Here is a 27,951-nt window from a genome sequence, read left to right as displayed (position 1 = left end):
CTATGTTTTAAAAAGGATGAATAAGGAAACTTCAGATTATTTACAATACTTGGTACCAAATCAAGTAGTAAATTTACATAAAACAAGGACAAGGATAATTTTGAAAAAGTACAAAAATTCTTACTAAAGTGCAAGAGATTAACAAGTTAAACTGTTATTCACTATTTTGACAAAGTTGCAATTCATCTGGACATTTGTGCAGTATTTAAGTGATTTTTTTTTAGTTTTTATTTGATTTTTCTTCTTTTGTTGAAATTTGTTTCTTTTCATTACTTATTCATTCGTGTTCCGTATCATTGTAACATTGCATGCTATGTTAATGAAATAGTTAATTGTAGTTGGTATTTCCAGGAAACGGATTTATATAAGCTATGTACAGCCTGTTTCCGAATCCTATTATTATAGTGTATGTTTGTATGATGATATATTTGTATTGATGCTGAATAAATATATTTTAACCAATAATCGATTACTCTAATTTTTGTATGTAATCGATTGCAATCGATTACTTTATCAAAAGTAATTACATTACTTTTCGATTACTGTCAATTACATGCTATAAAATAATGTTAAAAAATAATAAGGAAAGTTAAACACAATTATGTTGTTTAACGTAATTATAGTGGACATTTAGAATTTAACAGCTTTCCAAATGTTATGTTGACAATTGTTTTCTAGATGGAAGCTCTTACCGACGATCCGAAATATCTAAAAATTCTTAGGTGAGTGTAATAAACATGAGAACATTCTTGAAATGGCATCTTGAAATCTATATATTTGAATATAATTCATTACAATGTTGGAGGTTTCCTCTGAAAATATATATATATATAAAAGAAAAATCACTAGTATATGTAAGAGAATGATAATCCCTTTCTTCATGATTAAGTACGAGCGTTAGCGAGAACTTATCGTGAAGTAAGGGATTATCATTCTCTTGCAAACTTTGAATATTGTAAAGTGCTCAAGGCTCAAATGATCTCTTGATAGGTTGTATCCAAGAATTAGTTATCTTGTCAGTGTAAATTAAATGTTTATAATTGATGCATGACTTCATTTTTCAGTATTTCATTTATGGGTTAGTTTTAGTGATGTTAGGACTTTCTTATAGTTTGGGAAATATTTTTAACAATACGTTATAGACATTAGGTGACACAACAGAACAAAGAAAAGGTAGGAATTGTATATGTTTCTTGATTGTGAGTATGACTGTAAATCATGTAATATTTTAGTGAGGAATTGTCCTTTTTTATTTACAGTTAAAATCAATGAATACATTTGAGTTACAACTTATTTTATTTCACAGCCAATATTTTGGTCCGGCTTTTTAAATCAAATACTGTTTCATTATGTCAGAGAAATGTGTTAATAAAATGCCTTTAAAATTTTTTTAAATATTCAAAACTTAAATCAAATTCCTGGTTTTTTTTTACTTTATTTTATCGGAATATTGGAAATAACTATTCTTCCCAACCGCTGGTTCAAAAATCAGAATTTTGGAAAGCTAAAGATCTAGTTTATTTTTTATTTCAATCTGATAATGTGCCTCGGGGCAGTTGTAACTCATTTATAGAAACTCTTTGTTTTGAACTGTAAATAGACCCAAATAATAGGATAATCCCTTACTACGGACATGATTTACATTCGTTCTTCACAATTAAGAGACACCAAACCCTACAATTGCATTGGTCGAGAGCACTTTGCTATATTCTAAGTTCATATAATTTTAAAGATTGAAATTTATAATTTATAATTACATGAATGAATTTATTCCTTTGTTTGGATAACCTACCTAATCACAGGTTATAAAACAATTTATGACTTAAGGCAATATAATGTAAATCTCTCACTTAATTAGACATAACTGAAATCCAAACAAAGCTGCATTTCATTGATTGGAAGTCTATGATCATCTGATTAGTAAAAACAAGAAGGTTGTTGAGAATTCTTTATTCTCCATTCAAAATCATAAACAATAGATATTTTTAGTGTCAAAATGGGATAAAATTGAGAATGGAAATGGGGAATGTGTCAAAGAGACAACAACCCGACCATAGAGCAGACAACAGCCGAAGGCCACCAATGGGTCCTCAATGCAGCGAGAAACTCCCGCACCCGAAGGCGTCCTTCAGCTGGCCTCTAAACAAATATGTATACTAGTTCAGTGATAATGGACGTCATACTAAACTCCAAATTATACACAGGAAACTAAAATTAAAAATGATACAAGACTAACAAAGGTCAGAGACTCCTGACTTGGGACAGGCGCAAAAATGCGGCGGGGTTAAACATGTTTTTTGAGATCTCAACCCTCCCTCTATACCTCTAGCCAATGTAGAAAAAACAAACGCACAACAGTACGTACAGTAAAACTCAGTATAAGAGAAGTCTATGTATCTATTACCGAACAAGAATTTCAATACATTGGTTCATTGTGAAAAGGATTTTGTAAACTTTCTTCATTTTTATATCATCACATTATGACGAATCAACAGTGAAAAGTTTATCTATTCTAAGCTAAAATTCTACCTTTATTGAAAATTATGCTTAAAGGAATATTATTACAAATAAGCTTACTACTGCAATGTAGTACAGAACTTAACTTAGGATTATTTTCTTATTTTTATTCCATTTTCTTATTTTTAATATAAAAGGTCTTAATTTATTGACAAGCAATGAAAGTCATGAGTTTCAAAAGCTGGAAATACAGTTAAATTTGTTATATCTGTTAATCATAATGCAGCTTTGGACAACAGATCTGAATAAGATATTTGATAAACTCTCAAGTAATATTAATACAGTTTCTATTTTATCTGTACTATAAACTGATAAATGCATGCAGTTGTCTATTTTCATTTAAACTAGGTTACATTTCGGCAAACTATTTTTATAAAATAATTGAAATGTAATCGAAAAGTAATCGATGATTACATCATATTTTTTGCTGTAATCGATTAAATTACTATTACAAGTAATCGAAAATTATGTCGATTACAGATAACTGTCGATAACTTGAAAAAATGTAATCAATTACAATGGATTACGATAAAGATTACGATTACCCCATCCCTGATTTGTAGTAACGGACGATTGCACACATACGACAAATGAGGTGATTTCAATTTAAAATGATAAAATGTTTTTCTCTATACTTAGTTTTAAATTGCCTTTTTTTCTATCGTCTCATTAAAAACATGTTACAAATTTGCAATTCATGGACCTATTTCATATAGAGAGAATTCTTTGACAGATAAGTCTCACTCTGTAAGAAGCTTATGTGGTTCATTTCTTTTCAATTCACATAAGTATTAGGTAAACATGAAGTTAATGAGCCATGAATGTGAAAACGCATCACACAATATAGCATGCTAAAATGAAGCCTGATACCAAATTTCAAGAAGCTCCGATTTATAGTTCCACGGAATAGTGCAACAGAAATTTCAAGGGACGGACGGACATACTTGGGATTAAACAGTACTCACTCCACTTTGAAACTGTGGTATTTAAACTCTTCATATATTCCAGGATTAAACTTTTGTACGCCAGACGCGTATTTCGTCTACAAGAGACTCATCAGATAAAGCACTCATATCATATTTTACATTTCCATCATTTTTGACATAGATTCAAAAATATGTTAGCATAACAAAAAAAAGTTACATTATCAAAAAGTAACTACATATTTCCACATATAGATATGTCAGTTTGCTATGCACCAGAACGAAAAGAAAATATATCTGAATTGCTTAGATCATATCACTGGTGTTTAATATGAAAGATATGTACTTTTAACAATTATGAAGAGTTCAGTCACTTCATGCGTTCATTAAAAAACAAGTATGTTAACATAATATTAATGGTGTATCATAAATGTATTAACTACATTTAAGTGAATATTTATAAACACGTATACGTAAAAACTTCACATCAGAATAGAATAAAAGTAATTCAGGTCAATAGCATGAATAAAGAATTGGAACCACATACACTGTTTTGAACTCAAATATGAAATTATGTTAATTGAGCTGTTGAAATATCTATGGTCTAGTACTCATAAAATTTGGAACCATAAGTCGAATAATAACAGACAATAACATGGCCATATCGGCATTAGGAAAAACGACAAATAGACAAAAACAGTCAACAAAACACTGCACAGAAAACTAGACAGGGGCGGATCCAGCCATTTATAAAAGGGGGTTCCTAACCCAGGATAAAAGGGGGGGGGGTCCAACTATATGTCCCCATTCAAATGCATTGACCCCCGGAACCCCCCACCCCTGGATTCGCAACAGAAAGATTGAGTAACACGAAAATATTTGAATAAAAAGTACTAGTCAATGAAGCACATTAAGATCACATACCTAATTAAATGGGCATTTCAAAGTCTGAATGTGAATATAAATGTTCAAACTCTTTTATATAATTTTTTAGTAGCAACAAACACAAGGAATATGTCAATTGGACCTGATTTGATATGATAACTGCACTTGCATTTTTACGTGTTCGCTATAGAGATTCCGTATATTTGAATTTCAATCGGGACTTACTGTGCACCACTTATTGCGGACCTGTTTCTATATTGTTACGAATCACAATGTATGCCTAAAATCAGCGAAGACCCATGGAAACAACATCTGATACAGAAATGTAATAGCACTTTTATATATTTGGATGATATTTTAGCTCTCAATAATGACGACTTCAGAATGTGCACTAAAGACAATTATCCTTTTGAACTAAATTTAAATAAAGCTAATACTACAAAAGAACTGCACTTTCCTGAATCTTGATATCTGTATCTCTAACGGGAAAATTAATACTAAAAATAACAATAAAAGAGATGATTTTTCATTTACTATTGTTAATTATGTTTTTTGATGGTGACGTTCCCTTAGTACAACCGTATGTTTATACACCTCAACTTGTTCGATTCCCTCGTGTATGTAACAACGTATTTGATTTTAACTCAAGAAATCTTTGGATTGCTGAAAAATTATTACACAAGGTTTTCGATATCACAAACTTGTCAAAACTTTTACTAAGTTTATCATTCAACAAATGACCCAATACTGAGCACACCATATCGGTTACAAAGACAAGACTTTTGGATTAGAGAGTTGGGAACAGCCATTCTCTATGGATGCAATGACAAAATTGATGGTGTAGGTATATTGTCTAGTCTCAAGTGCAGTACTGTCAATACATTACAATTATTTAACACTTCTTCTCGGCGAAATAGAAGTCATGGTCACAGAAATTATACACCACCTGCTGTTCACACCGTGACAATTAATAGTCTGTTATCGTCTGTTCAAAAACCTTTAAGGAATTCACCATTGATATCAGAACTAAATTATACTCTATTCCATTATCTAAACTTTATTTACTATTTCAAGAGGCCCAAAATACTTCCGTTATTGATTCTTATTCTATTTTGTATAGATTACTTGCAATAATCGTTGGACATTGCTAACCATAGTCTATTCAAACCCGTATCCACTATTTCCAAAGATGAGGAAGAAAGTAGAATTCGCCAATAAAGGTTTAGATGCTATCAATAATAGCAATATTTTCCATCAGAAATCTATACAAAAAACTATACCTGATTACTTCAAAAATAAAGCTACACCTGTAATTTCATATACTTACACAAGGCTATTGCATCCAAGATTTTCAACCACAAGAGGGTTTTAGAGGCCTTTAACCTCAAAGATGTGAAATTCAAACCTCCGGATTGCTCATGAGCATCGTCAAAATACATTTAGAGTCCAACTGGTCATGTTATTACTGGCGAGCTTGGCACCGTAACAAATGAACAACTATGAGAGTTGTTAATTAGCCAAGGAAACAAAATATAGAATTCCCAAGCCCATCAACTGGAAAAAGAACTTCAGGTTACAGATGGATGCAGTTGAAGAATATGCCAGATATACTGTTGTCAAGTCATTAAAGATGGCGTTTTTGGAAATAATATTGATTTTCATATGACGAAGACATAATCTTTCAAGCAGTTTAATTGAAGTCTGAAGGTGTCGTGTCAGTTTTCTTAATTTATGTCATTTTGCTTAGTTTCTACTGTTACCTATTTTTACATCGGATTCGGACTTCTTTTAAACTGAGTTTTACTATGCGTTTTGGTGTGTGTTTGTTTATTCCACATTGGCTAGAGGTATAGAAGAGGGTTGAGATCTCACAAAATATGTTAAACCCCGCCGCATTTTTGCGCCTGTCCCAAGTCAGGAACCTTTAGCCTTTGTTAGTCTTGTGTTGTTTTTTTTTTCATTTTTGGTTCATTTGTATGTTTTGGAGTTTAGTGTGGCGTACATTTGGCTAATCTACTATACATAATTGTTTAAGGGCCAGCTAAAGCCCGCCTTCGGGTGCAGGATTTTCTCAATGCGTTGAAAACCCGTTGGTGGCCTTAGGCTGTTTTCTGTTCTTTGGTGGGGTTGTCTTCTTTGACACATTCCCTTTTTCCGTTCTCTTTCCTATTACAGAGGATTTGAAAAATAAAATGCTTCGCTGAGCGCAGCCTGATACGACCGCAGAGGTCGCACCCTGAACAGTTGGGACAAATTTGGACACAATATTCAAGCTTGATACTGTCTGAATTTGGATTGTGATCAATTTTTGGATAATTTAGGTTTCTGACAAAAAATTAATGTGGTCAAAGATCTTATAAATCCATTGCGCAATACTGTGCAATTGAAGATTTCTTCTTGAAACTTTTCAAAAATTTGAAATTTTAAAAATTTTGAAAAAAAAATATGAATCCCTTAAAAAAATTCCCACCCCCCCACCACAACTTTTTGAAACTCCCCTTGGAGCAATAACCCCAAAACTCAATCCCAGCCTTCCCTTTGAAGTATGAAACCTTGTAGTACAATTTCAGAGAGCTCCATACACTTACACACAAGTTATAGTCTGGAAACTAAAAAAATGCTTGTTTTTGGTCCCTTTTTGGCCCCATAACCCCTAAAATGAATCCCAACCTTCTACATTGTGGTACAATTTCAGAGCAATGGAAATACTTATACACAAGTTATTATCCTGAAACTAGAAAGATGCTTGTTTTTGGCCCCTTTTTGGGCCCCTTTTTGGGCCCTTAATTGCTAAACAGTTGGGACCATCATCCCCAAAATCAATCCCAACCTTCCTTTTGTGGTATTGAACCTTCTTAAAAAATTTCATAGAGATCCATTCACTTAAACTAAAGTAATTGTCCGGAAACCAATGTGTCTTCGGACGACGACGACGATGCAGACGACGACGACATCATACCATTATACGATCCCAAAAATTTTTTTGCGGTCGTATAAAAAACTGTGCAAAAGGTATCTCAAAAGAGTTGAAAGGCTTTGTTTCTAAATGACCTGAACAAGTATGAAAACTTTATTCAATTTAAGACATGAATCAAACAAAGTATGAAATAACAATAATATCTAGAGGTCTGTCAAGAACATTTTCTGCTGATTTTAGTACATTTAGTACAAATTATGATATAACAAAGGTAGTATTGGATGTTGATAAATGAAACTAAGATAACAGCAGATCAAAAAGTAAAATCACAAAAATACTGAACTCCGAGGAATATTCAAAACGGAAAGTCCCTAATCAAATGGCAAAATCAAATGATAAAACACATCAAACGAATGGACAACAACTGTCATATTCCTGACTTGGTACAGGCATTTTCAAAAGTAGAAAATGGTGGATTGAACCTGGTTTTATAGCTCTAAACTCTCACTTGTATGACATTCGCATCGAATTCCATTATATTTACAATGATGCGTGAACAAAACAGACATAATAGGAAACATTGTCAAAATATGGGTACAGCAGTCATCACTGTGTCACAATCTCAAAACAAACAAACATTTAACAAAGAAGCACAAAAAGCATCTATCAAATTTAACAACCACATTCATTGCTTACTTATATATGTATTATAAATCAACTTGTATAATCAAACAATTGTATAAAACAAACAACAAAATGTGTATCATATCATGTGCCATCAAATTGAGAACAATGATAGTTTAATACGTATGAAGATTGTGCTTACTTAATAATAAATTCAGAGTAAACTTTGAGATACAAGACGAATATTGAATAATTTTTCTAATAAATGACTGAGCACACAATTAGTATATCATACATATTACATGTAATAAGGATTTAACTTCAATAAATTTGCTTGCAACTGTAAAAAAAATAATTACTTCAGGTTGTTTTTTTCATTTTTCATCTTCCTTGTGAAAAATAGTGTAAAATGGAAGGTGCAATTAAGGGCCAAATTGGCACCTAAAATCAAGTATGTTTTAAATTATTGCTTACTTTCAGAATCCAATGTTAAATCTATAAGTACTTTGATAAAAAAAAAAAGGCAGTTTTGGTTTAAACTGTACATTCTAATGGCATTAAAGGTCAAGTTACAGTAAAAGGGCTATGTCACAGATTTTGATAATAATTTTCATACAACTTTGGCTCGTTGAACTACAACTGAAAATGAAAGATAATGCATTTATCTTTTTTATTGTCTGAAATATTACTGATTGAAATCTTTCAAAATAGGTGAACATGTGTATAGAAAGCACATAAAATCAACGAAAAACGTTCTTAAATTTGTCTTAAAATCATCAAATCTCCAATTTCGAATCCATAGATTTTTCTTAAAAAACTATATGTTGTTGATACATAAATGTCCGTTTTAATGATAGAAAATAAATGATCTTTGATCTTAAATCAGTGAAATGACGAAATAATGCAAATTCCTGACTATTTGACTTAAAGATCATAATAATTAATATTTAAAGAACACAACTGTTGTACTGCACGATATTGAAACAATATGCATAGATTATGTATCTATTCACTACAAACAAATTATTTTGGGTGATGCTTGGGCTCTTTGAAGTCAAATTATTTACTAAATCATATGTTGAATATAGGTACTTTGTTAGAAAATTGTAGTTTTGGTTAATAATATATACCGTATATCGTTTTTTTTCGCAATTTCATGACAAAATGGGCAGGGTAAATTTTCACTGTGTATAATTTTCGCTGAATGGGAAAACACACGCGAAAATATAACTATATCGCAATGTTAAAGATGAATGTAACACAAAATTGATTGACTGATAGGTAATCATCACAAATATATACGAGTAAACCAAACGAAAGTACACAATTCAGAGAAATTTTAAGGTACGTAAATTATGCACATTGAGACATGCTAAAAATTGAAGGTTTCGATTAATACAGATATACAAATATCCGTGTAAAAGTGATTAATTTTTTTATATTTTTACATTAAATGGCAATTGCTTGGGTTACGACACCAATCTATACAAAAGCTCGCCACTAATAAGCATCTGATTGCTGTGTTGTCAAAAGGTTTGAAACGTATGTTAAGCCAATTTAATTATGAAAACAAAGATTTTAATTAAGTATGCTCATTCTTGTGATCTGTTGAACAACACAAGACTCCATAATTAACAGTATTATGTCTAAAACTTTTAAATTTTAATACATCTTGGAATAAGCAGGGAAATTCACTTGGGTCAAATTTTCGCGTTTCTTTAGCTACCGCGAACAAAGCAAAAATTGAATACAAGCGAAAAAAACCAGATATACAGTATATCATCATGGGTTACTCAGCAATCAAAATAAAAACGACAGAAAATTCAGTAAAATTATGCAAAATATTGGTTTTTTTTACATTAAAATCTGAAAAATAGCATGAGTGAAAATGAAAATGTTGTCCTGATTGAGACACATGTGATTTTCATTGTCAATCAAATTCAAATTTTATGAGTTATGAGCAGTTAAGGCACCTGTCAACTAAAGTTCATTCGACACACTATACAATCATGGCTATGTTAATTAATTAAAAAAAAGGACATTTTTATATACTTACAAAACTAAATAAATCAGAATAGCTAAAAATGCTTAGGGGATAACTCTACCTCTAAATTATTCACCAGTACCAAAAAAAAGTTGGACTGTAATATCTGACTGTATTAGAGAATGGCTCACAATGGTTACCTTTATAAATGTATGTTTAAGGAACATCTTTATTGAATGAATTTTTATACTTGCTAATGTCAATACTTGATTGGACTCTCACTTTCAGCTGTCAAATGGAGGAAAATCTTATTAATGACTGTAAAAACAAGGACTGACAAGGCAAATATTTAAAACATTATTAGTATGGTTAATCAAATTCTAAAGCAAATGAAAAATTAAGCCTGTTAAAATAGTTTTCAGATAAAAGGGAGCTTCAATCGGAGATTGTACAGAATATTTTAGCAGGTACATATGAAATGTTAAAATATGTATTTTTTCAATGAAAATCCCCATTACAAATAAATTACCTAAGACATGTTAGACTTCTATATGGCAGACACATAAATATACAAATGTATAATAAGAAAATGTTACATAACAAACAGAATATATACATCTTCATCATCGTTATCCATGTTAGCAACTGTCATGTCCACTGATTTGATATTTTTTGGTAGATATACAACAGTATTGTGTACTTCTTGATCAGGTTTGGGTAAATTTATTTTTGCTTGAAATGGTGGAACAAGTTTTTTCGGAACATTAATAATCTGATGTATTTTTACTAAATTCTTCTCATCTTTATCTTGATGATCATTTTCATTGTTGTCTAATGAGTCTTCTTCTTTAAAGTAAGTTGAGTTTTTATATGATATCTCCACATCATTTTGTGTAGCATTTGTCGATTCTGGGGCTGCGGTAATTATGGATTTATTACCTTGGCCATCTGTTTTAACAGACAATGTACATTTTTTATCAGTCTGAATAACTACATGTTTTTTCATTATTACCACATCTTTACCAGAATTAATTTGTCCAGTGACTTTCCTATTTTCAAATGTATTAGTTTCGTCAAACCTTTTAAGAATATCTTCTCTTGTCATTTTCACTATTTTATCATTGGTAGTACTCTCTGCTTTAATAACCACTTCTTTTGCTACTAAAGAGGCATTGATAGTGTTGATTAGTTTTGAGTCTTCTTCTGCCAACTCTTCTACCTGATATAAAAGGTCCTCCCCAGGTAAATTAGCCTCCTTTAAAAGTTCTGATGAGACTTCTGAATCTTTCAAAGGGCTCTGGTCTGAATCTTTTTCAAAATTTCTGTTTACACTTCCAAAATGGTGGAGTAACAAAGCATCTTGTTCAGTAACACCTGCACTATGCAATAATTCAATTTTTCCTTTTTCTTCATTTTCCTTCAAAAGAGCTTCTTCATGAAGCTTTGCATTTTCTTTTTTAATCACTTTATCCATATCTTGCTTTAATTTCCCTTTACTTAATATAGAAAATAGTTTAGTATGAGTAGGATTCATCTTTTTTTCCTCTGACGGTTCTCCTGCTACAACTTTTTTCACTGGTGAAAGATATTTCCTTGCTATAAGTACCGTGTCATCTTGCTTGTCACACTCCAAAAATTTGTCCAATTTATCATCTCCAAAATTAATCATTTTAAAATTTCCATTCTGATTTTTCAGTTCATCAGGTGAGCGAACTGCCACGGCTACAACTTTTGGAGGAGTAGATTCTCTAGTATCTACTTCCAAAGCTTCAACTGATTTACATTTATCCTGGTTTTCATTTATCTCTCCTTGAAATGGTATATTGGCAGTGGAACTTGTCATGTTAGGTTTAGTTGTTACCTCTGTGAAACAAAATGCGTTCCGACCCATGGTTGGGTGAAACTGCTTCCTATGGAAAATTGCTTTCTGTCTTGAATAGAAGAGAATACCACAGAAGTTGCAGTTTAAAGCTGGAAACTGATGTGCCTCTTTAACATGTTTCTCTGATGCTTTGCATTTTGTAGCCCCACAGTGTTCACGAATATAAAAACCACCTGAATTTCCTGAAGGATCATTAATTTTTTGTATTCTTTGTCTTTTTCCACTTTTCTGGCTGCTAGATGGTTTCATTTCAGTTTCATTAACACTTTGTTTTTGATGTCTTTTTCTACTTTTTGGTCTACTAGATGGTTTTACTTCAATTTCGCTGCTGATTTGCCAACTCTCCTTTTCTTCTTTGTTTCTGAAGGAACTCTCCTTTATGGGTGAATTTCCCAAATTCTCTTCAATAAATGTGATAGCTTCTTCTGGCTTTATTTCCTGAGCTAAAAAATTCTTCTTCACTTCAAGGCTCTTAATTTCAAATGAAACAAATTCATCTGCATGCATGGTTTCTTCAATTCCATGCATTCTTTCCATATGTTTTCTCAAGCCCCGTGAAGTGGCCAAATTTTGGCCACAAAAATAACAATCATTTTTTGCAGTGTGGCACACATTTATGTGATCCTGAAGTTCCTTTGTATATCCAAACCTTTTTTCACATAAATAGCACTGATATCGCATCGCAAAAATTGAAGAATCCTTGTGATATCTTTCCATGTGATCTCTTAAACCACGTTTTGTTATAATTTTTTTGCAGCAAATGCTGCATTGTTGAGGATTTTGTGAATGACAAATCTGAGTGTGACTTTTTAAGTCTTTTGATAATGTAAATCCTTTGTTACAGTCCTGACAAAAAAATTTCTTCTCATTTATATGTTTCCTGTAGGCATGATAGTTTAAATTTAACACTGATGAGAAAACCATACCACATTTTTTACAAATACACTTGTCTCCACTTTTGATAACATAGTCTGCTGGAATTGAGCTATAAAATGATTTTGATTCTGACCTATCTATTGATAGATATTTCTTCTCTTGTAAATCTTTTTCTGTATCCTCCCCCATTATGTAGTCATGATCATATGTTTTCTTAAGTTCAGCATCATTTTGATGTTTAGACACTTTGATTTTATGAACTCGCTCCATATGTCTTCTAAGATCACCATCCAATCCAAACATGATGCCACAAGTTTTACATTTCATTGATTTTTCATAGTGAATTCGCTGAACATGACGTTTCAGAAGTGTAGAATTTCGAAATATTCTTCCACATTCTTCACACACAGATGCATGATGATAAATAAAAGATCGCCCATGTTCGCACATATAGTTCCCGAACTTAAATGATTTCTTACAAACACAGCATTTTATTTTCTCAACATCCTTTCCTTTGCTGTTAGCTTTAAGTACTGTCTGTCTAGCTACTTTGAATTTACGCTGCAGAGCAAGGAATTTGTTTCTTTTTTCATTCATGATCATGTTGAGCTTTTCAAGAATTGTTTTCTTATTTTCAGCAACATCTTTTTCAAGTGTGGTAAAAGATAGTTTTTGACTAACACTTTCTGTGCTTAATTCATCATAATCACAATCATTTTGACTTGCACATTCGGTGCTTAATTCATCATTATCACTCTTATTTTTGAGTTTGTCTTGTGTAAAAGTGTCAGCTGGACTTCCTTGTTGTTTTGGGTTAGAATCGACAGATTTGCATTCTTCATTTTTTGGGCTTATATAACCAGATGTACTTTTCACAGGTTTTTGAGCAGTGTAATCAGTTATACTTTCTTGCTGTTTGGATGTATCCTCTATTTTTTTTCTCCTAGTTGAAAGTTGTCGTTTTGGTACAGTACATTCAGTTGTATTTCCTACTTTATTTGGCATGGTATGAGCAGATGTAGTTTCTTGTTGTTTATGTTTAGTATCATTTGTTGAACTTCCCGGTTTTTCATTGCTTGTAGGATCAATTGTGTTTTCCTGTTGTTTTTGTCTAGCAGAGCGAGTTGCTCTTTTTTGTTGTTTCTTTTTAGAATTTTCTACCACTTCCATATCACAAGTTTTCTCAATTAAATTACCACTTTCTGGCTCTGTATCACGTTTTTGAAGGAAACGTTTCATTTGCAAATCTGTTCCTTCAGAGCTTATTGCCATTTTCATTTTTGCCGAACAAACTTTCTTCCTGCCACTTGTACGTATAGGTGTTGTTTCAGGCTGTTTTGTTACCTCTGTTTTACTAACTTGAAGCTTAATTCTTTTTGCAGTAGACCCTGAATTTTCCTCTTTTTCAACATTTTTAGTTTTACCGGTCAAAATTGTCTTCTCTTTTTCATTTGTATGTGATGGTGTTGTTACCTTCTTCTGTTTTCCTTTTCCTTTGCCATCATTTATAGGGCTTGAGTGCTTTTTATCATTATTACTAATGTGTTTTGTTGTTCCAATTAGTTTTTCTGGAGGAACAAGATCATGTGTCAAATTATCAGTACAGGTCTGTTTCTGTCCTTTCTGTGTAGCCATCTTACGTGATTCTTTTTCACTGCTTTCATTTTTATCCAGAGATTTTGCCATTTTTCCAGACTGCCCAGATGCCTCTAAAACTTTTGCAGAAGGAACTATTTTTCTTCCACTCCTTCTTGTTTGACATGATTCTAATGGATTTTTGCTTTCTGCTTGTGTTCTCACTGAATAGAGTTTTGGTGCGATATCTTGTATGTTATCATCAGATTCTGACTTTATTGTGTTAGGGAACGGATCAAGTTTTTTAGTCTGATTTTGCATTTCAATAATACTCTTGTGTACATCTACAGTTTCTCCATCAGAATAGCGTTTCCCTTGGGTATGCTTTACAATTTCATTTGAAGTTAATTTTCGAACATTAATTTTAGCGTCTAAAAAATCCTTGTAGACATCATGGAATTCCTTCTTTTGACCTATTGACTTCTGCTGGTTTTCCTCCATAAATATTTCTTATTCTGAAAAAGAACCCAAGTTGAGTTATTAATATATATATCACTACTGATTACATCTTAAATTCTATATTCAATCCTGAGATATTATTTCATAAATAAACATATACAATATAGGCAAAAATCTGTGAAACAACAAATGTGGTTTTCTTACAAAATGACACAAAAAACAAACTAAAATCTTATCACCATTATAACAACAGGCAGTCAAATGGCCTGGTTGCAATAGTTATACAAGAGGCTGTCAGAGCGACAGCAAACCGGATTTTTTAACATTTATTTGTGTCCTGGCATTTATCAATATCACAAGGACCATAACTCCTGAACGGTAAAAGTGACAATCATTAATATTGTTCTTGACCTCCATTTTGCCATCAGTGACAACATATTAAAATTTGATAAGCTTTGCTTGAATGGTTCATGAGTAAAAGCACGGACACAAATGGAAGGACCATTTTTCAATCTTTCAAGAACCATAACTCCTCAACGGGGAAAGTGAAAATCGACTGTATGGAACTTGACCTCCATTTTTTCATCAGTAACAACATATTAAAATTTGAAAAGCTTTGGTTGAACGGTTCATGAGTTAAAGCACAGACACGACTGGAAAGGCCAAAATTCAATCTTTCAAGATCCATAACTCCTGAACAGTGAAATTGAAAATCTTCAATATTGAACTTGACAACTATTTTCTCATCAGTAACAACATATTAAAATTTGAAAAGCTTTGGTACAACGGTTCATGAGTTCAGTTAAACTAATTACTGACACCATAACTCCTAAATGATGAAAGTGAAAATCGTCAATATCGAACTTGACCTCCATTTTGTCATCAGTAACAACATATTAAAATTTGAAAAGCTTTGGTTGAACGGTTCATGAGTAAATGCACAGACACTGTTTGGCAGTGCCGGCCTGCCCGTCCGCCTGGATGCCTGCCCCCACACCGTACACCCCAAACCAATAACCGATTTTACCTTCAGAAATCTAGTTAATAAATGGATTAATCAAATTTGAAAAATCTTATGCATGAAACAAGGTAAGGTAACAGAGTCCAAGCTTGAATCTCAGCCAGGGCAAAAGGGTTTTTTGTTAATGAAAGGGCACTTAAGGTTGATAATCCTGCTGTTGTACAATGTTAAAGGCATGTATATGCCTTAGTTACATATATACATGTACATGTATGCAAAAATGAACCTACAGAAATTTAAGCCTTTAAGCATGTTAAGAAATAAACAAAAGCATTGGTGATATTTTTTAAAATTCATGGTTTTTGTCTGATCAACTAAAATTTTCAATAGGCAAAAATGCTTAATTAGTCAAGAATCTTCATTAACATTAAATAACTCCAATTAGTAGTCATTCATCGTGATTGGTTCAGTCACATTTGACATTTTGATAGATCTTGTTTTGCTGTCTAAACTTGATTATCATTTTCAAAACTGGTGAGTCCAAATATGCATCAAGATTGTGAAATGTTGTATCAACTGAGCACAGATAACATCATCTTATAACAAAAGTTTTAAAATAATATAAATTTGAATTAATTTCCTTGGTCCATTTTGTCAAAGGGAATGTACATGATGTAGGGATTAAATTCAAAATAGTCAATTGTATAATAATAAAATGTCGTCTTCTCACAGTTGGACTCGCATTGGGATATTGGCCAAAACTGCTGAGTCCATCAACTCACCTTCAAAAATCCTGAGTGAAAACCCTGTTTTTACAGCAGTAACTCCTATACATGCTATATAGGGAGTCAAATTTGCATTCTTTAAGACCTTAATCATATTTATTGCCAATAATTTGCATTGGGATCTTTTACAATTGTAGGTACAATGTATTGCATTGCTGATATGTATGGCTGTTTCAAGCTTCTCACTACAAGTTAATGGGTTCTCAAGATAAATACATAGTGAAAGCAACTAGAGGCTCTAAAGAGCCTGTGTCGCTCACCTTGGTCTATGTGCATATTAAACAAAGGACACAGATGGATTCATGACAAAATTGTGTTTTGGTGATGATGTGTTTGTAGATCTTACTTTACTGAACATTCTTGCTGCTTACAATTATCTCTATCTATAATGAACTTGGCCCAGTAGTTACAGTGGAAAATATTTTGTAAAAATTCACAAAAATTAACAAAATTTATGAAAATTGTAAAAAATTGACTATAAAGGGCAATAACTCCTTAAGGGGTCAATTGACAATTTTGGTCATGTTGTCTTATTTGTAGATCTTACTTTGCTGTACATTATTGCTGTTTACAGTTTATCTCTATCTATTATCATATTCAAGATAATAACCAAAAACGGCGAAATTTCCTTAAAATTACCAATTCAGGGGCAGCAACCCAACAACGGGTTGTCCGATTCATCTGAAAATTTCAGGGCAGATAGATCTTGACCTGATAAACAATTTTAACCCATGTCAGATTTGCTCTAAATGCTTTGGTTTCAGAGATATAAGCCAAAATCTACATTTTACCCCTATGTTCTATTTTTAGCCATGGCGGCCATCTTGGTTGGTTGGCCAGGTCACCGGACACATTTTTTTAACAAGATACCCTAATGATGATTGTGGCCAAGTTTGGTTTAATTTGGCCAAGTAGTTTCAGAGGAAAAGTTTTTTTGTAAAAGTTGACGACGACGGACGACGACGGACGCCAAGTGATGAGAAAAGCTCACTTGGCCCTTTGGGCCAGGTGAGCTAAAAAAGGTAAAAATTCATCATTTATGGACAAAACTCCAATAAGAAGTTCATCAACAATTTTGGTTACCTAGTACATGTATGTACTTGTAAGTTTTATCTTGGTGACCATATGTTCTCTGTTCAGTCTTTACCTATCAAAATTTTCAAGATAGTAACAAACAAGGAATGAGCTGTCAAATTGACAGCAAACTGAGTTTTCTGTATTTTGAAATGTGATTTCAGGCTTTTATGACCTGCAACATTCTATGCCTATTTTCCAATCTATCAAAAACCACAACTCCTGAAATACAAAAAAGAAAGTTGCCAATTTCAAACTTGACCACCATTTCGTCATCAGTAACAGCATATTAAAATTTTGATAGCATTGGTTAAATGGTACATAAGTAATTGCACGGAAAAGATATAAAATGCCATTTTTCAATCTATCAATTATGTATTCATAACTAACTGACTGCAAAGGTAAAAAAACATCAATATCAAACTGAGTTCCATTTTTTCATCAGTAATAACATATATACTAAAGGATTGGTCGAGTGGTTCGCAAGTAATTGCACGAGAACGACATAATGTAACATTTTCCAAAAGATCAAGGACCATAACTCCTGAACAGTAAAAGTGAAAATAGTCAATATTAAACTTGACCTCCCTTTTGTCAACAGTACCAGCATATTATAATTTGAAAACCACTGGATGAAGAATTCCTTAGTTATTGAACCTAAACGACATAAAGTGCTATTTTCCAGTATATCAAGGACCATAACTCCTGAACAGTAAAAATGAAAATTGTCAATATCAAACATGACCACCAATTTGTCATTTCTATCAAAATATTAAATTTGAAAAGCATTGGTTGAATGGTTCAAAACTTATTACACGGAAACTGTTGGAAGCCACCCACCTGCTGGCTGTACTTCATCAATTTAATAACTGTTTTTTTCATCGGAAAATCCAGCTAAAAATGCAAAAATCTGAATAAACTACCATTCATTTTAAGGGCAATAAATCAGGTGAGGAATAGATTGAAGATTTCAGTAAGGTCTTGTTATTAGTAGATCTTCTCTTGCTGTCGATTGATCAATTTCGTTGTCTACAGCTTCTCTTTTTCTATAAAACATTTCAAAATCATATATGCAAAAATGTAAAAATTGGGTAAAAATATTCATTATAGGATATAATCCTTTAACAAGTCTTCTGGTGGTTTTAGATCACTTGAAAGAATGGTAGAACATGAACCACTTATCATTTTGCAGTTTTATATTTTTTTTAACTGTTTAATTTTGAAATTTATATTGGCAGGAACATGATTTGACCAGGCCCTATGGTCTATTTTTAACAACAACAGCCAATGTTTTAGCTCACATATGAGACATGACTTCAACTAGACAGTCTTTAAAAGAATTTACGTTGACAATTTTGTCTAGATTGCCCTGCTGCTTTTTAGAGGAAAAGGTTTTTTGAAAAAGTCTAGGACAACAGAAAAATACAGAGACAAATGATGGCATATGCTCTTTGACCTTCAATCCAATTTGACCCCCCAAAAAATATGACATCGACGTATATACGTATGTATGTGGGTCAGGTAACAATTACCATGTATTTTGTTTTGGCTTTTTTGAACATATTTTTGCTTACCTGAATTCTCTGCTGACTTGTATATCCTTTGTCCTTCACCTTTAAGATTTTTTTCTAAATGGATAATTCTGTAAATAAAAATATATATCAAATGTAGAAAAATTTCATGTACAAAAAATCTATACTTTCACTTGCTATGCTTGTGTGATACTGTCAAGTCTGTCATGTCTGTGTTCTTTTACTTTTCATACTTGTGTGATACTGTTAAGTCTGTGTACTTTTACCTACTTTACTTGTGAGATACTGTCTTCATCTACTTTTAGTTGTGGCTTGTTGTACCTGTTCTACATATCTTTTAAAAGTTTGTTTTAATGTACTTCTGTAAAAACTAAATTTTCAGAAATTGATAATGCCTATCTTACTAAAAAAATAAAAGGAGCCTAAATCTCTCACCAGGCAAAAGTTTTGCCATTTTGATATTTATTTTTATTGTGTCAAAAAATTCATCTCAAAAGGTTGTTTTGGGGGGTTTTTAATTTGAAACATAGGTAAACTATTTTTCTCCTCTGATAATTGCTTATTGATTTTGAAAACAATTATCATGATTATATGACACTGAAGATTAAAAGTTGTAGAGTGTATTTAAATCAAGTATTATAATTTAAATATTTTCCAGAAAAGGGCATTGGAAATGTACTTTTTCAACATAAACAAATAAAAAAACTGATGTTATTGAAATGGTGACTCATTCTTAATTGCAAAAATATATATACACTTCTTATATTCAAATTACTAAAATTGTTAACAGACATTTGATGGGGAATAAACTAAAAAAATATTGGTTTGGTCTGATTAAGAGTTTAAAAATTTTACAAACTGTTTCAAGCCAATCACTGATAAGTGTACTACATATAACCTAAATTATTGAATAGTTATAGATGATTATTGCAGATTTATCAAGTAAATTATAGGCCTTACTTGAATACATTTTGTATATTCAATTATGAGGTCAAATATTTGTGTATTGAGAGTGTATTAAGATGTATAATGAAAGGTCTGTTTAATTATGTAAGAGTGAGGTTGATTAGTAATGTGGTCAATATGATTGGCATTTAAGGAGGTGGGGAATTGTAATTAAGGCCCCACCTTGTCTCTGATTGTTTGGTGATCATGACAGTTGTCAATCATACAGGTATTGAATCATTACTCTAATTACCTAATCAAAATGACAAAAATAGTCTGCACATCAACACACCTTAAAGACATACATTACTTGAATGAACTGCTCCAAAAATATACCAAATTTTGTTCACAGTTTATATGTGCATGTGTACACAGACATGAGAATTATAGGGAACTATACCGGTATTTCAATGTGTATACATTTTGTAGATTTAGTAGCTAACCTGTGCTACTTGTTGTTGGGGAGTTCCAATCTTTCCAAAAAAATCATCATTTAAGGGCAATATTAACTCGAACAAACAGTCAATTGACTTGTGATAGAGAACAAAGTATTCATGACCTCATTAATGTATAAAATCTTAACTCGTAACACTTGTGAAGCACTTTTGAAAAAAGTTAAATGATTTTCAAAGCAATGGTAATTAATTATAATGCATGTACTACTCACATATAATGTATGATACCCCGCTTTAAAAATTTGGTAACAGGAAGTTGAGGAGCGATGAAAATATATCACATGGTAAAGCATATTTACATGAAGCCTGACAACAAATTTCATGAAGCTCTTATTTGTAGGTCCAAAGAAAAATGCAAAAGAAAACTTCATACATGGCCATTATGTGCTAAAATATATAAGTATTCAAGAATCCATGAATCTGAAACAGCAGCACACTGTATAGCGTGAGCGTGCGGTGTGAGCCAAGGTTCCGTGTTGAAGGCCATACTTTAACCTATAATTGTTTACTTTTTCCACATTGTAACATGAATGGAGAGTTGTCTCATTGGCACTCATACCACATCTTCTTATTTCTATGTTCACATGAAGACTGATATCAAATTTCAGGAAGCTCTGATTTGTAGTTCCTGAGAAAAAAATGTGGCAGAATTTCATGGGACCGAGGGCCCAGGGACCATGGGGACAGACAGAGGTTCAAAAGTACACCACCTCACTGAAATTCAATGCTTATAATAAAGTTTAATTTCTATTATGGTTGGCCGAAAAGTGGTAGTCAAAATAGTACTGGGTCCTAAGAAGGCATTGGTTACATTGTACCAAGTCAGGAATATGACTATCCATTCGTTTGATATGTTTGAGCCTTTGATTTTGCCATTTGATTAGGGACTTTCCTTTTTGAATTTCCCTCAGAGTTCAGTATTTTTGTGATTTTACATTTTAATGGTCTGCCTAATTTGTTTTCTTTTTTTCTTTTTTTATAAATCAGCTGTAGGTTGTCTCTTAAATTATTTCACATTTTGTCATGACAGGAGTCCTTTTACAGTATTGGTTTTGCTCATTGTTGTAGGCTGTACAGTGCCAAGAAAACAGTGACAAAAGGGATATATGCACATGGACATTTATTTCTAAATATATGTACTTTTATAACTGATTATAAATTTTTATTTGAATTGTGATTAAACACTGTGAAAATATGGCAAAGGTCATTTGAAAGAGGTCTTCCTGGATAGTTTCAAAATTATCACATGTAAACAATATAGGCTGTTCATGATATTCAAACTAAAAATCTGGACTTATGCAATTTGATTTGATTTTTGATTTTTGGTGTTTTAACGCCACTTTTAAGCACCGCTTTTGGGCTATTTTGTGGCAGCCAGTTTTTATTGGTGGAGGAAGCCGAGTGCCCAGGGAAAACCACCGACCTTCCATAGGAAAACTGACAATCCTAGTCAATTAAGATTGGAGTTGAGTGCACCCGCACGAGTGGGGTTCGAACTCACAACCTCAGTGTTGACTGGCTAGTGATTACAGTAGTAACCACTTAGACCACTTGGCCACCGAGGCCCCCTCTTATGCAATTGGAACACTTAACCTTAACTTGAACTAAAAGTCAATATATCTTTTAGGATGCTACAGCTTTTAAAATACCCTTGAGAATTTTCCTGTAATTAAATATTCATTAACTACATTTTGTACTCTAACACTAAGACAGAGGTCAACGGTTTTTATGTTACCTGATTTGACTACTTTTCTATTAAAATTACCAACTTCAAGGTAATGTCCTGATTTATAAATTATTGCAGTTTATGCTTACTTCATCCTGTAAAAAATGACAGGCAAATTGAAATAAATGGGGAATGTGTCCATGGGACACAGATGATGCCCCCGCTTGCACATTATATAAAGTTATAAATGGACATAACTAAAGAACAGTAAAAGTGACGCTACCCAAATTTGTACTTGATCTGAGTTTTGTGGTAATAAGTATTGTGTATAAGTCTCATAACATTTGGTTGAAGCTAAATTAAGTTAGAGAACAGAAACGAAAAATTCAGTAATTTTTCCATTTGTAAACGAGCATAACTCTAGAACAGTAAAAGTGACACTACCAAAATTCAAACTTGACCTGTATTTTGTGGTAATAAGCATTGTGTATAAGTTTCATAACATTTGGTTGAGGCAAACTAAAGTTAGAGAACGGAAATGAAAAAATTCAGCAATTTATATGTTTATAAAGGGCATAACCCAAGAACGGAAAAAGTGACGCCACCCGATTTTTAACTTGATCTGTATTATGTGATAATAAGCATTGTGTATAAGTGTCATAACATTTGGTTGAGGCAAACTAAAGTGAGAGAATGGAAACGAAAAATTCAGCAATTTATATGTTTATAAAGGGGCATAACTCAAGAATGGTAAAAGTGACACCACCCAATTTTGAACTTGATCTGTATTATGTGATAATAAGCATTGTGTATAAGTTTCGTAACATTTGGTTGAGGCAAACTAAAGTAAGAGAACGGAAACAAAAAATTCAGCAATTTTTCCATTTGTAAAGGGGCATAACTCTAGAACGGTTATAGTGACGCCACCAAAATTCAAACATGATCTGTGTTTTGTGGTAATAAGCATTGTGTATAAGTTTCATAAAATTTGGTTGAGGCAAACTAAAGTTAGAGAACAGAAACGAAAGATTCAGAACTTGTCATGATAAAACAATGTACCAATTATTAAATCAATATCTTCAAGCATGACAAAAAAAAGTGCGGAAAACTGAATATTTTAGTGAATTTTCTAAGTCCAAGGACCATAACTCTGCACAAAATCATCAGACCGGAACAAAATTCGAACTTGGTCTGTAACTTGTCATGATAAAACTATATACAAATTATCAAATCAATATCTTCAAGCATGACGAAAAAAAGTGTGGAAAACTGAATATTTTAGTGAATTTTCTAAGTCCAAGGACCATAACTCTGCACAAAATCATCAGACCGGAACAAAATTCGAATTTGGTCTGTAACTTGTCATGATAAAACTATATACCAATTATCAAATCAATATCTTCAAGCATGACGAAAAAAAGTGTGGAAAACTGATTATTTGAGTGAATTTTCTAAAGTCCAAGGACCATAACTCAGAGTCTCTGCACAAAATCATCAGACCGGAACAAAATTCAAACTTGATCAGTTACTTGTCATGATAAAACAATGTACCAATTATTAAATCAATATCTTCAAGCATGATGAAAAAAAGTGCGGAAAACTGAATATTTGAGTGAATTTTTTAAGTCCAAGGACCATAACTCTGCACAAAATCATCAGACCAGAACAAAATTCGAACTTGATCAGTTACTTGTCATGATAAAACAATATACCAAATATCAAATCAATATCTTCAAGCACGATGAAAAAAAGTGTGGAAAACTGATTTGCCAGACTGACAGATGGACAGACGGACGGAGTGCAAACCTAAAGTCTCCTTCGACTTCATCGGTAGGGGACCAATAAATGTTGGCACTTGAATGAGCATATTTTATTGCATTTGGGTAGGTTAAAAGACTGATAAGTTCATAATATATGTAGGTGATCATTCAAATCAAGCAACACTAAATTGCATAAATATCAGTCTTTTCAACAAAATTGAGGTCTATTGTAGGATAAATTGCATAGGCACTAGTCTCTGAATTTTTTTTACCTATATACTCTAATATAACACAAAGTACTTTAAAACTCACATATTTGAAAAATGTCACCCACTCCTACTTCTGTTATATTTAGATTCTGCGGTTGTCTATCCCACTGAAACTTGTTATCATGTTATATTGTAAATCTACATTTAATTATCTACAAAATGGTGTATAACATGCCTATTTCTATTGTCAGAATCATTTGTAACATGCTTTCAAAGTATGTTGTCCGTAATAATTTTGACAATAGAAATAGGCATGTTTATACACCATTTTGTAGATAATTTAATATATAATGTTAATTTACGACATGACAAGTTTCAGTGAGATAGACAACGGCAGAATAAAAATTAACGTTAGTTTGCGAGCGGGTGACATTTTTCAAATATGTGAGTTAAGTACATTGTGTTATATTAGAGTAGGTAATTTTTTTTTCAGAGAGAAGTGCCTGTGATAAATTGTGTGAAAAGTCACACCCTGAGGATCATGAATGTTGTTACCAAGTTCAAACCATACATGCAACTGTTATATCATTCAGAGCTCCAGATAAGAATTCGCACATTGGGGTTTTTACCCACAATTTTTTATGTAATTGAGTGAAATATTTTTTTCGATTGCATTATTAATTCTAATTCACCCCTTAAGCAAATAGCATATTGGGTTTTCACCACCTATCTTCTTAATGTATTTGGTTTTTTCATCTTCAAGAAATTGAATTTAGGCATGTTATAATGAAATCATATCAACCTGAGATGTTCATCCATCTTAAATATGTTTCTTTCATTATATGCGATGGCTGTTTTAAATGGTCACTTAGTATTAATATAGCAAAAACGAAAATTGTTGTTGTTAGAAAGGGTGGAAAAATACATTCATGACAATGAAAAATGGTATTATAATAACCAGGAAATAGAAGTTGTAGATAAGTTTAGTTATCTTGGTATTTTGTTAAATTTTAATGGTAAATATAATCTGTTACAGCAGAAACTATCAGAACAGGGTAGAAAAGCTGTTTTTGCCTTAAGGAGAAATATAAAAGATATTTATTTGAATTTTGATTTGAACTTTACTTTCACTTTTTGATACTTATATTAACAGTGTACTATATCATGGTTGTGAAATTTGGGGTGTTCATAAGGCACCAGCTAAAGAGAGGATACATCTGGGCTATTGTAAAAATATTATGAAAGTGAAAAGCTCTTTCAGTAATGTCATGGTGTAATATGAGCTAGGTAGATTGCCATTATTGCACACTAGAAAATGTAGAATTTTTAAATACTGGTTTAAGCTGTTATGTACCACAAACTGTATTTTGAAAAACTGTTACTGTTTTTTATATATATATATGATGATTTACAAAAATTTCCAAATAATAAGACAAATTGGTTGTATTTTATTAAAAATGAGTTGCGTAGTATAGGTTTAGGTGATATTTGGTATAATCAAGGTTTATTCTTTTGATAGTAAGCTCTCCGGTACTTTTTACTATAGGTTTAGGTGATATTTGGTATATCAAGGTTAATTTTTTTGATAGTAAGCTCTCCAGTACTTTTTACTTGATAATTAAACAATGCCTGTTTGATTGTCTGAAGCAAGATTTTGACAGCCAATTGAATAATTTAGTTAAATGTTATAGACATATGGTTCAAAATTTTTGTTTACAATATTACTTATGTAAACCAATACCAGTTATTTATAAGACAAGCATTACCAAAATAAGACTTAGTAGTCATGATTTAGCTATAGAATGTGGACGTTACTCTGCAATTCCAAGAAGAAATAGACTCTGTAGTTTTTGTAAAAATGTCATTGAAGATGAGATGCATTTCATTTTAAAATGTCCGACTTATCAGGGTCTTAGATCTTATTTTATCAAACCTTATTATTGGAGAAAACCTTCTATGTATAAATATATACAATTAATGAGTTCTAATAATCTTAGAGAATTATGTAATTTGGGTAAATTTATATATTTCGTGCACAAAAATTAAGATCTAACATGTTGTAATATGTTTCACACTACCTTCTGCTATGTATACTTTGTGTAGTTTATATGTTGTATGTCTCTAGTTGTTATGGCTTTGGTAAAAATAAAGATTAATATTTGGTTTATACCCTGATAAGCAATTGTTCTTTAATGTGGGTTTGGTTTGTTTCAACCTTTCTGACTGTTTTGTATTTTTCTCAACTTATATAAACTGGTGTCACTAGTGGGCAGTAACTAATTACCTTTCTTGATCACGCAAATACGCAGCTTATCGGGAGCTCTGAATTCATTTTTATTTACCAGCCTATATTAACCTCATTGTTGTCTCTGTTCTACACAAGATGATCAACTATGTTAACCTAAATGGCTGAAATAACCGTTCTTTCCCCCTTAAATATGTCTCCCCTTTTCAGCATCGTAGAAACCAATAAGAACTGAAATAGCATATGTTACAACATTTGATTAATGGCATGTGTTATACTATCTTTCCGAGGTACTTATTACTCATAATGTCAATGAAAATATGCGTTACCCTCCCTACGATAAAATGCTCTGTTGAGTTTTGATATTGTTATATGGACACATGGTCTTACCAGTGAAGGTTTGTTTTATCTGTGTTTAACATGTTATATTCAAAACACTACAGCATGGTCTTGACTTAAAATGTTCACAAATAAAGGAAGATTGAGTAAATTTAATGTCCTTTTCCACGCTTGCAAATGGCTGTAAAAGCGTTTCCACCTTACTTCCGGTATGCGGATATCACCAAATACCAACACAAGTTTGATCTTTCTAAAAAGCTGTGGACTGCTTCGTTCTATCCTTATTTAAGGTAATATGTGTGCATGTGAATGTTGATTTAGTATTGGAAATGTGTTATTTTAAGATATTGATTGATATAAAATGGATGTCTTAGACTTTTAAAATATCAATTTTTGTATATATATTATTATTAAAAGATGAACTTTTCTGAAATTTTAAACTGGCTGTTCAGTGTTTAGTTTTCAATGTGTGTTTGTGGAGTGTGGTTTTCTAGTTCTTTCTGCTGGTCATTGACTTGCCAGTTGCGATTTTGATTGCTAGTTCTGTTTATGATTTATTTAGATATATATAAATGTTTAGATATGTTAATAACATATAATTGTAAACAGAAATAAATATTTAGTTTCATTGAAAATGATGTTGTTCTACTTTAAGAGTGTGCGTTATACACCCACGCTTTTAAAATTTTGTTCACTTTACTTATTGAAAATTAAAACATTTACAAATAGACACGACTCTGGAGGTGTGCCTAGATTGGCAGAAGTTATAAAATACAGAAAATGCATTTTTGTAAACATTGTATAGGAACATTGTTTAGCAAAACAAATCGTGCATATTGCAGATTAACAAAGCAAATAAACACGTATTAATAATTGATATTTCAATATTGAATTTCAGTGTGCAATATATGCATAATAAAACGAACATGAATTAATGACAGTTGATCGGAACTGAAATACACATAGTTAATTTTCCGGCATTTGATGTCTTATCCTGAGACGAGAAAAGTCTGTAATTCAAATCTCATTTAAACCAATAGCTGTTGCTGTATCTCAGCCGCATCATAAAGCAACCAATCAGAATCTATATGTGATAAGTAATTATTTCAAGATGGCGTGTATATCGACTGAAACTAATAGCTCCGCACCGTGATGCGAAGCAATAAAGGCAATTGTAGTATACCGCTGTTCAATTTCAATAGTCATAAATCGATTTAATTGAAACAAATCCGAGTCAGTCACAAACCAAAACCGAAGGAAACACATTAACTATAAGAGGAAAACAACGGAACAACAGAAACACTGATCGAGCTGCTACAAAAACAAAAAAAAACAACA

The 27,951-nt window shown here is 32.0% G+C and overlaps 1 protein-coding gene across 1 annotated transcript; it reads right to left on the bottom strand.

Moving 5' to 3' along the window:
- Window positions 1-7,380: 7,380 nt before the first annotated feature.
- On the bottom strand, window positions 7,381-26,804 carry LOC127729046 (uncharacterized). Its single transcript, XM_052236670.1, has 3 exons — window positions 26,665-26,804; window positions 19,037-19,104; window positions 7,381-14,698 (listed from the first exon to the last, which is right to left on the bottom strand). The coding sequence occupies exon 3, from the start codon at window positions 14,682-14,684 to the stop codon at window positions 10,443-10,445; it is 4,242 nt and encodes a 1,413-aa protein (XP_052092630.1). The 5' UTR covers window positions 14,685-14,698; window positions 19,037-19,104; window positions 26,665-26,804; the 3' UTR covers window positions 7,381-10,442.
- Window positions 26,805-27,951: the final 1,147 nt, after the last annotated feature.

This window comes from Mytilus californianus, unplaced genomic scaffold, assembly GCF_021869535.1.
Source record: "Mytilus californianus isolate M0D057914Y unplaced genomic scaffold, xbMytCali1.0.p SCAF_2, whole genome shotgun sequence".
In the NCBI taxonomy this organism is placed as follows: domain Eukaryota; kingdom Metazoa; phylum Mollusca; class Bivalvia; order Mytilida; family Mytilidae; genus Mytilus; species Mytilus californianus.
The sequence above is the reverse complement of the archived record's forward strand: the minus strand, read 5'-3'. Positions and strand labels throughout refer to the sequence as shown.

Coding starts and splice junctions, on each gene's coding strand:
- LOC127729046 (XM_052236670.1), bottom strand. CDS start 14,684: ATGGAGGAAAACCAGCAGAAGTCAATAGGTCAAAAGAAGGAATTCCAT.